Here is an 11472-nt window from a genome sequence, read left to right on the forward strand (position 1 = left end):
TGAGTTTATTTCTCGCAATTCCGACTTTATAGCTCGCAATTGTGAGTTTATTTCACGCAATTCTGACTTTATAGCTCGCAATTGTGAGTTTATTTCACGCAATTCTGACTTTATAGCTCCCAATTGTGAGTTTATTTCACGCAATTCTGACTTTATAGCTCCCAATTGTGTTTATATCTCGCAATTCTGACTTTATAGCTCGCAATTGTGTTTATTTCACGCAATTCAGACTTTATAGCTCGCAATTGTTTATTTCATGCATTTCTGACTTTATAGCTCGCAATTGTGTTGATTTCAAGCAATTCTGACTTTATAGCTCGCAATTGTGAGTTTATATCACGCAATTTTGACTTTATAGCTCGCAATTGTGAGTTTATTTCTTGCAATTCTGACTTTATAGCTCGCAATTGTGAGTTTATTTCACGCAATTCTGACTTTATAGCTCCCAATTGTGAGTTTATTTCACGCAATTCTGACTTTATAGCTCACAATTGTGTTTATTTCTCGCAATTCTGACTTTATAGCTCCCAATTGTGTTTATTTCACGCATTTCTGACTTTATAGCTCCCAATTGTGAGTTTATATCACGCAGTTCTGACTTTATAGCTCCCAATTGTGTTTATATCACGCAATTCTGACTTTATAGCTCCCAATTGTGAGTTTATATCACACTATTCTGACTTTATAGCTCCGAACTGTGTTTATTTCACACTATTCTGACTTTAAATAAACCGATAAATAAAAGGTAATTGCGACTTTTTATCTCACAATTCTGACTTTTTTTCACAGAATTGTGAGATATAAACTCGCAATTGTTTATCAAATATAAACTCCAATTTTGAGGGGGGAAAAAGACTGATATGTTCTCAGAATTCTGACTTTATATCTCGCAATTCTGACTTTATAACTCGCAATTGCGAGTTTATATCTCACAATTCTGTGAAAAAAAGTCAGAATTGTGAGATAAAAAGTCGCAATTACCTTTTATTTATCGGTTTATTCAGTGGCGGAAACGGGCTTCCATAGAATCATGAAGGCACCGTTGATGTGAAATGTTCTTTATGCGCGTCTTGATCTTTTGTACCAGTGTCTGCATTTACTCGAGTTGCCCAATAGATGGCAGCATTGCCTTAGATATTTTCAAATAAATGCCTAAACTCGGCATATCTCATTGTAAGATTATTTTATTCAAATAGATAGTTTAAAGCTAATCTCCAAAAGCATTAATGCAAATTATTTTAAATCTCTGCTGAATCTCGTTATCAACAGAATTAGGCCACCATTACAAAGAAACAACCAAACTGAACTGCTCCTCCGTCAATCCTCATTCTTCTATTCAGGCGCGAGCCCGAGTCCCATCCGTGCGCTCGTTCAAGCTCGCGCCCGAGTTCCTCAGAGCGCACAGCACGCGCAGGAATGGCTGCGGCACGAGACCTGGATTTCATGCAATAATTAAACATTTCCCGTGAATTCCCACGTGCTGCGGTTTGGTGGACGTATTCAGAGGTCTTCTCATGTCCCTTTCAGCACTTTTGTTTGAGTACTCAGTCTTTCTAATATCTAAATCCATGGCTTTTGTTTGAGAAGACAAGACAGCGGAGAGTATCCGGGAAAGAAACACCCAAATTGTCGACCGTCTCTCTCCGGGAAAGTGATTTATTCGTCTCCTCGACTGCTGAAGGATGTCGTCTGCACGGGTTGATTATATCGCTCCTTGGTGGACTTACTGGCTTCATGAGTTTCCTCACGTGAATCTAAGGTTTCAGCCTTTGGATCACACGTTTAAACCGCAAGATGAGAACTACCAGCAGGTCAGAGCTCCTGTTTTTGCTGTCACACCGCGGTTCATGATTCAAACACAGGCGAGACCGGCTTCATGTACTGCTCTGTCACTCTTAGTTTCTGTTTGGGACTCCAGGTCGTAGTTCAAAAATATAGTAAGTCGATCAAATGTTTCAGAAGTCCTCAATGAGAGTTTTCATGATGTTTTTGGCGTAACGTTACATTTTTCATCATATGTAAAGCCACCCTCTAGTTAGTATACTTGGATTAGTTTAATTATTTTATTGTTCTTTATTTATTTTCAAATGAAGTCCAAACACAAATGCTGCTATATATTGGACAACAGTCTACGTTGTGATTCAACAATAAGCTGCGAGCTTCAATAAGCTGTCATCTTAGTTTTGTTTAGGTCAGATGAACATAAAATAATTTAAAAGGAAATCAAGTGAGTAATATTGGAATTACTTGTGATTATGTTATGTCTCTGAAAGCCCAACTACGAAGTCTTTAAAGCGAGTCTTAGCAGAACATGGGTGTTATTTTAGTATCATTGGGGTGCTATGGTAGTTTTTATTAATATTTTGGATTAATTTTAAATTTAATATTTTTCTGCTTTCAAATTTTGTTGTATTTTTGTCATTTTTATTATTTTTTTTTTTTGTATGATTCATTTTTATTTCAGTTTCAATTTCTATTTTAGCACATAAAGTTAGACTGAAGGAGTAAGTATTTTAATATTTTATTTCGGTTAATGTTTATTTTATTTCAGGTAGCAATTTTTTTTAAATAGTTTGTTAACTGTAATAACCCTGCTTCACACTTGCTTTAATTGACATATTGTGTTGATAGTTCAGATTGGCTTTATTCTCTGTATTTCCACTCCTGTTTTCTATGTGAGCTGTGAGAGACTTCAGTTCCCTTAAAATGGCTTAAAAAGGCTTAAAAAGATTGCATTCTAACAAGATTTTCAGACCACATTTTCAGACATCCTTGATTAGAGTACCCTTGTGCAATATGCATGATGAACTGCAATACATTTTCAGATGCATTGAGTGTCTGATTGGTCTACCCATTGTTTTGCGACCCCAAAAAGAAGTCAGGTTATTGTCCTGTATAACAGCCTCTTTCTGAAAAGTGCATGTCTGCTTTCTGGTTCAGCATTGTTAAATCTCAGTAATATTTATCTGCTGGGTTTTGAAAGGTCTAATAGCTGGCACATATTAAGTAAATTGTTTCTTTGTAGTCATTGAAGGTTGAAAATCACTGTCATGTCCAAAACCACATTTCACAGCAGAACTGCATCTCATTTTGAACCAGATTGAGTTGCTAAAACACCTATTTCCTAGACTCTAAGTAGCTCTGTGCTGCACCTGTCTTTGTGAGCGCCATGAGGTTTTTCCGCTGACCATCATGTTGATTAGAGATGGAGTGAGGGGGAATGTGAGAGAGGATGGAGGGGCAGATTGCTCATTTCTGTAGCTGTCTGTTTCTATTAAGGCAGATGGTGTAAATGGAGGCAGAGCGAGACCAGATGCTGTAGTGTGAGATCAGGCGCTCACGCTGGGTCCTCCGTCGTCTCGGAATCAACACCGGGGCTGGGCGTTTTCACGTGGCCTGAGGGATCCTCCTTCATAACCCATATTCCCCCAGTTTGTGAATCTAAATGCTCTGTTCCCGCTGACACTGCGATTTGAATCCTAATAGCTTTTCAGCAGAACAGGAAACTGGTGAGACCTCTTTCCTCTGTGGGGTTTTAGGTTTGGCCTGGGAGATTGTGCATATGAGCTCTGTGCAAAGCTGAGAGACTGTTGTGCTTCATATCTAATTGCTAACATTCATTATGAACGCCAGACGGTTGATGTGCTCTCTATAGAGACTCGCTGTGTTTAATCGTTACAGCAGTTTAGCAGACACTAAATGTTCCAAATGATTAGGAGAGAAAGATCAGTTTGGATCCACATGCAACGATTACAACGTGTTTCCTATTAGTCACAATGAATTACTAAATAATAGAGATTATAAAATTTGATCGGTATGACAAAAAAAAAATCTAATCACATTGAAAACCTAAAAATGTAAATATATATTATTGTTATTTATTGTATAAATGTATTTTAGTATTAAGTTTCAGAAATGTGCTAAACATTCCACAGAGTGTAAAATCCGTTATTTGTTTACTTAAACTTACTTTCTTACTTACTTAAAATACATATTTATTTTATTTGATTTATTATGTATTTATTTTATACTTTTAAGTAAAAAAAAAAAATGATATAAAAACATTCTAGAAGATAAAATATGTTATAAGTTTGTTTGTTTTGTATGCTTTCATTTCTTATTTGACACTGACCCAAGTGAAAATATTTCTGCTTTGTATTTAGACCTAGATTCCCCAATGAGCAGGCCCAGATGGAATCTGCAGATGGTTTTTGTGCATCTTCTGTGCTGATTTTGAGAGAATCTGTGGAATAAATTTAAATATGGTCCAATATAATAAAACACAGCTTTCTTTGTGGGGTTTTGTAGATGCAGAACCCTTCTGGGCCTGTCAGTGAGGACAGCGACTAAGTAGACGTCAGGTCCAGAAAGGACCAATCGTCAAGTTATGGCTGAGTGGATATGTGTTTGTGTTAGATGGGTCAAAGGTCATCTGTCCATGTGATTCACTTATTTCCTGTGGGGATTAATTGCTAACAGCTGTTTTTTTTCTCCCCATCCTAGACAGAGGATGCATCTGTTTGGTTCACACCATAAAGAGCTGTGTGTGCCCAGACATTTATTTAAAGGCAGCTGTAGATATTTAGTTGCTGTTTTTGTGATTAAAGTTATTGTGATGTACAAGAAATGCGACAACATTTTGAATAAAAACTTGGAAGCTACATTTTTACATTTTCTGAAGTGTTATGGATGCTTGCTAGGGTGTTCTGTGTTGATGATAGGTGTTTTTTACTGGCCCATTTCAAAAGAGTTCATATGTGATAGTCATTAGACCTCTGAAGACGTCTCCTTATCGAGCTGCTTGATTTGAGGTATTATTAATGCCTGTAGCACAAACTGCAAGATGAGTTAATTGCTTGTGTTTAATACTTGAGGGTCAAGTTCAAATCACCAACAATGAGCAATACTGATAGTAATGGTTGCCTTAGTCTCGCATAGCCAGACCTTCAGACTGACAGCAGAAGGTCTGGGAACCTTGGCCGCTTTGAATGGCAAGAACCGCCCAAGAAGTCATATGACTGACAGATAAAGCAACCAATCACGTTTCGATTTGTGCCACGTCATGTTTAGGAGCGTGGAAATGTCCCCACAATAACAGACGGTTTGTAAAACTCTTGGACGTATTTTAAAGATTCTATGCCGCAAACTTTAAATATTTCACATACTTTTAAAAATCCAGCGTTTAGTTGATCCTGATAAGCGCTCATTATCACAGCTGCAAACATGACGGCTTTCTTCTAACATGAGGGGGTTTGGAGTCACGGCATATTTGTTTCCAGGCGGAACTTTAAAGAACGCGACACGCACGTCTCCCGGAAATCCTGGATAATTGAACCAATCCGATGACGACTTTGAAACTCCCAAATTGTTTCCAATTTTGTGTGCCGTATGCATCAGACGTTGTTCAGCCAATGGTCCGTGGGCGTGACATCTGAGGCTGAGACTATGGTTGCCTTAACAAACACCACTAAAATGATGAGAGAGAAGGGTTATTATTTTCAGTTGCAGATGGCCTCACTGAATCTTCCTGAAATTCTCAGTCATCTGACTAATCTGACCCTCAGGTGGAATAATGTGCTATTTAAGACAAATTTGAAATGGTATGGAAAGAACTCTATAAAATACCCAGTAATATCACAGGCTGCATTCCATTCAATTTGGAATTTCCAACTTCCTACTTGGAAAATTGCAATTGCATCAGACTTCCAACTTGGGCCAAAATTTTAAAACCTGCTTGCATGCGATAACTTTGTGATGATCAGACTGAAGTTCAAGTCATTGACTGATAATATTGAATCTTCTCCACCAGTAAGCTGTTAACTAGAGTCTGCTTCATTGAGTCAGCTGATTCATGAACAAATCACTTTGGAATTCTTCAGCTTTTAAGAACTGCCGGGTTTTCCTGTAGTAGGCGGAACTAATGCGCAAACGACAATCTCATTGGCTGGTGCTCACCTATTATCGTCCCTGTTTTGATTTCAGCGAATCAGTTCGAGCAAACGCACACAACCTGATTAATATTCATGAATCCAGTAGCTCATTAATCCTTAGTGCGTATTTATATTGTGCTTATTAGTAGAATTCGTATAATAATAATAATATGAATAATAATATCTTATCAGTATTATTGTTCGTTTTTTTTTTTACAGGAACACTGAATGACCAAAAAAAAGCACCAGCACCCCGAAGAGGGTTGAAGCTGTTGTTTTTCTTTTTTCGTGAGCATTAAGACAAGAGGTGCATACAAATCATCAGGCCCATTGTCTGGCTTGATTTAAACAGAAACATTCACTAGAAAACTGCCACTTGAAAAGTCTGGTCTTTCACAGTGTCTGATTACAGCATACAGAGTTGCAAACAGAAAAAAAAAAAACACCCAGGCATTTTTGTTTGTAATTCCTGCACCACAAGGGTCACCCATCAGAATTGTGAAGACAACATTTGGTTTTCCTTTGGTTGGAACAATGTTGTTCCCTTGAATGGAACAATGTTTTAAATAGCAATACAGAGCTACAGTGTTTACACCTTTGGGGGGAATCAACCTATTAAAGACATATTTGGCATTTCATATTGTAAGCTGGTATAGGAGATTGTTTTAACATGAAAAACATTACACACTTCAGCTTTAAGATGCAGAAATATTTGTTCAAAGGCCAAAATTGAGTCATACGTCATATGGGAGTAATAATAATAATAAAAAAAATCACATGCCTTATGATTTATTTTTCCTTTAGTAATTATATGTGGAATTTCCCCTGTGCTCACTGATCATTACTTTCAGAAGGATGGTCAATATTTCAGTTCAGCAATGTTTGTCTTATTATATAATATATACAGCATTGCATAGCTACTCAGTTTTAAATGTGCATATCTGCTTGAATTTTTTTTTTCAATACCAAATTGTCCCTTAGTTTATAAAAAAAATCGGTTGTAGAACAACGAGAGGTATGTAGAGGCCATATTTTTCTTTTTTCAATATGACCAGTTATATTCAGGGCTTCACATTTGCCCTTTTTCCAACAGTTCTGATGTTCGGGCCAATATCTCTCCCCATGACTTTGGTGCCAAGCCTTTTTGTTTGCTAAAAGTCCTTATTTATTGTCTCCCGTAGGCTCTGTTTTATCGCTTCAGACCTGAACCATGGCACTTCACTTCAATTTTAGATGAAAGATGAGAGAAAAACCCTGGTCTTGATTTATCAGCCATCTCTTCTATTATTTTTCTTGCAGGTTTGGTTGTGTTAGCACCCTTTTAAATATTTTCTGCAGCTGATTCTGGGTGGGCCAGGTTTCTTAAAACCACAAAGAAAGTTTTCCCAATAAGGATGTGAAAGATGTGTGGTAAACCCCATCGACCTAATAAATCAGGCCAATCAGATATATCAGAGACCCACAGTTTGTTTTTGGGTAGTTTAGGACAGAAATATTTAGTTTAAGTTTGACATGGTGGTAAGTCAGGAGCTCATTGGTCTTTTGCAATGTCCTTATTTTGAATCCTTATATATAGCAGCAAGACAATATTTCAGCAGATACTGCTAGTCTAATGATGGTGGTCAAGTTGAGAGGAAAGACAGTTGTCAGTTTGTGGTATTTGGGTCAGAAATGTTAGTAAAGAATCGGGGGTCTCAGTGAATAGTGTTATTATGCAATGGAATGCATTGCATGTTCTCCAACCCACTCAGTGTCACTGTACCATTGCATCAGTATCTTATTGAGATTGAGGTTGTAAAATATTTAATTGTAAAGTTAAGTATTCATTTTTGTTACTTCAATGAGCATTTTAGTGACGTGACATGTGGCCAAGTATGGTGACCCATACTAGGAATTAGTGCTCTGCATTTAACCCATCCTTAGTGCGCACACACACAGCAGTGAACACACACACACCGTGAACACACACCCGGAGCAGTGGGCAGCCATTTATGCTGCGGCGCCCGGGGAGCAGTTAGGGGTTCGGTGCCTTGCTCAAGGGCACCTCAGTCGTGGTATTGAAGGTGGGAGAGAGTGCTGTACATTCACTCCCCCCACCTACAATCCCTGCCGGTACGAGACTCGAACCCGCAACCTTTGGGTTACGAGTCCGACTCTCTAACCATTAGGCCACGACTTCCCCAAGGGAGGTGCATTAAAGTGGGCATGTATTGCATGGTATTTTCATTTTCCAAACAGCTTGGCTATTTTATCAGTTTTGTAGTCCATCACTACTTCTATCAGTTCATGTTACTTCTTATCATGTCCTCATGGCATTTTTGAAGGAACCTTGTCTTCGCAATGGATTTGAGATGTTAAAAAAAAAAGTCACTAAACTGAAATAACCCAGATCTGTTTGTGCTGAAAGTTAATAAATATTAACACATTTTCTAATGACATGTAGTGTTCAGATATTTCTCAGTTAATTTATTGAAATATTAATAATATTCACTGCATGATTATTAAATATAATAAATGAATGCAGTATTTTTTATTTCATTAGGTTTTACAAGAAGGTTTACGACAGTTCCTGACTGTAGTAAAAGTTATTTTGAAAAAAAAAAAAATTGATTGATTTTCTGTTTTTCTCATCAGTATTTTTGATTAATCACATAAGAGGCAGATACAGGTCCATTTAGGCTGCATTTAAACTAAACATTTTTACGAATTTCCAGATCTATCATTTAAAGGGGTCCTATTATGCTCTTTTACAAAGTCTTGATTTTGTTTTGGGGGGTCAGTGTAAATATTGCGTCAAAATCAAATCAATTTGAGTGTGATTTAAACCCAGATGATTGTAACCGCTCTAAGTTCTTGTGCCTTGGGAAAGCTAGCGTGTCTCTGACATAGTGATAACACTCGTTGCCTTCTCTAGTGCAGCTCAACCAGGTCTCGTCCCATTCGTCTATATTTGTGATATCACAAATCCCGGAAAATATGTGTTCTAGTCCAAATGAGTCGTTCGTTGTAGTTTTTGAAAAGTGATTTCTGTTAAATGAAATATCTCCTTTTGAAGTGGACTTTGAGCTTTGTAACTTTGCAGATCTTTTTTATGCTCTAACAGCAACATTACAGACTAACTAAAGTTGAAAAAGTGAAAAAGCATAATAGGACCCCTTTAAAGTTGCTGTGAAGCACACTCCCATTCAAAAGTTTGGGGTCGATAAGATATTTTTGAAAGAAGTCTCTTATGCTCATGCCCCAAGGCTGCATTTATTTGATCAAAAATACTTATATTTCACAATATTACTGCAATAAAACCAGTAATATTGTGAAATATTTTTACAATTTAAATCAACTATTTCTATTTGAATAATTTTAAAATGTATTTTATTCCTATAATGGCAAAGCTGAATTTTTAGCAGCCATTATTCCAGTCTTGAGTGTCACATGATCCTTCAGAAATCATTGTATGCTGATTTGCTGCAAGAAACATTTCTTACTATTATTTATTACAGTTCAAAACACTTTTGTGGAAACTGTTTCTTACTGGAATCTTAATGACCCCAAACTTTTGAATGCTAGTGTATGTAACATGGAACATGGAGCCCTTATCATCTTTCTCTTTGTCTCTCCTTCTTGTTTTTAATTCACCCAAAGCCCATGACCTGCTCCGCTCCGAGTTAATGATGTCCCAGCTGTGAGGTTGGGGAGGTTCACTCGAGCGCACTGTGTTGGAAAAGCCCCCCGAGGCTGCCCCCGAACCCCTTACTCCCTTTCAAAAGCTGTTCAGGAAAGACGAGGACAGAATCGAGTGAGGTTGACTGGTCCGTTGAGGTCCTTCCTAAAGGCTTGCCTCTGCTTTACTATAAAACCCCATTCATCCAGGCCCCTCACAGCCCTACCTTGATCCAACACTGGAATCTTCTCAAATATGCCGGTATATTGTTCACTGAAACTATTTGCAGCTTTTCGTTCACTAAGATCTTGAAAATCACCTGGAGACTGCATTAGCAATTTTTTTTAATTGACATTTAATGGCAGATTTAATACATAATATGATAGCTTTCCCTCAGGCATATTACTCCATTTCATCATGTAAAATATGTAATTCTGTACCTCACAGAGCATAAAACTGTACAATTGTAGACTTCTGATCAGGAGGTTGATGGTGTCACTCTTCAGCAAGTGTAGATCTCTTCCAGCTCCCAGCATATGGGACGTTCAGTGCGCTCCACACAGCTGTTCTCCACCTGCTGTGACCATTGCATAGCTGAAGTTTGGCTCAGAACTTCCACAGAAAGCACATTCATCACTTAGCTCAACAAAATATGGTTGAATGCCAGTTATACCAAGTACAAAAGTTCATATTGCACTGGCGATGACATATAGCTAACCTAGTATTGAGAGGTTTTGTAAATATAGTGTGAAATAACAATGTTTTATTGTGACAAATCTGAAAGACCATTCAGACTGACAGCGTTTTGCAGAGACATTCATTTTTAATGAGTCTGAGATTTTCAGCCACATGAGTGACGGTGACGATTGGAGATCCAAGTTGAGCGGCTTGGAAACTTGGCAACCTCTAGCGCTGTCAGTGTGAACCAGGCCTGACATTTTCCTAATTAACCATGACAAGTGATGAGACATCTTGGTTTCTATTTCTTTAGAGTTGGGTAGCCTGCCCACAGTGGAATTTCATTGGTTTAAAATCTGCTCCTCTGGACTGTATGTTAAGCATCAGAAATGTTCTGATTGGCAGTGATGTTGTCATATCACTCAGCAGCATTTTCGCTTTCAGTGTAGACAGACAGTTTACATGTCACTGGAAACTTGTCGGCTTGTACCTGTTTAGGACACTGTATAATGGTTTATTACATATAAATTTAGGTTTGTGGTGGATTCATATTTTGTAATTAATGAAAAAAATAAATATTTTATTTACACTACTGCGTCTGTAATTAAAAAAAAATGTTTTTGAAAGAAATCTCATACTCACAAAAACTGCATTTATATGATCAAAAATACAGTAAAACTGCCATATTGTGAAATATTATTACATTAAGTAATTGTTTTTTATTTATTTAAATATTTGAAATAAAAGTGTCTTCAGTGTTGCATGATCCTTCATAAATCATTCTGATATACTGATTTGGTGCTCAACAAACATTTCTTATTGTTGTTGAATTCAATGTTGAAAACAGTTGTGGAAAAAGGATTATTTTTTGAATATAAAGTTTAATGCATCCTTGCTGAATAAAAGTATTTTAAAAATATCTTACTGATGCCAGACTTTTGAACTGTAATATGTGAGGTCAGTTTTAAAGTAACTCATTCTGCATATACACACGCTAGGGCTGTGCGATTAATCGAAATCGAATCGAAATCGCGATTTGAGATGTTGCAATTTGCTAATCGCAAAGCCTGCGATGTGGCCGCGATATTACTCTGTTCCAGAGCATATGCATGACTGCCAGCCTTGAGTTGCAGTCTTACTTGCCCTGGGCAAGAGTGAGCGCACCTCCGTTCTCCCCAATCAGCACTGCTCTAGCCAACTGCGTAA

General features: G+C 37.5%; 1 protein-coding gene across 3 annotated transcripts in view; it reads left to right on the forward strand.

The window, feature by feature from the left end:
* Positions 1-1335: 1335 nt before the first annotated feature.
* The window catches only part of LOC107654552 (protein tweety homolog 2-like), a 78731-nt gene continuing 68594 nt past the window's right edge, over positions 1336-11472 (forward strand). For all 3 annotated transcript variants that reach the window (XM_016441677.1, XM_016441675.1, XM_016441676.1), the window contains exon 1: positions 1336-1811. In XM_016441677.1, coding sequence (XP_016297163.1) covers positions 1683-1811 — 129 coding nt within the window. In that variant the 5' untranslated portion in view covers positions 1336-1682. The remainder of the gene's footprint in view (positions 1812-11472) is intronic.

This window comes from Sinocyclocheilus anshuiensis, unplaced genomic scaffold (assembly GCF_001515605.1).
Source record: "Sinocyclocheilus anshuiensis isolate Anshui unplaced genomic scaffold, SAMN03320099.WGS_v1.1 scaffold391, whole genome shotgun sequence".
Taxonomy (NCBI): domain Eukaryota; kingdom Metazoa; phylum Chordata; class Actinopteri; order Cypriniformes; family Cyprinidae; genus Sinocyclocheilus; species Sinocyclocheilus anshuiensis.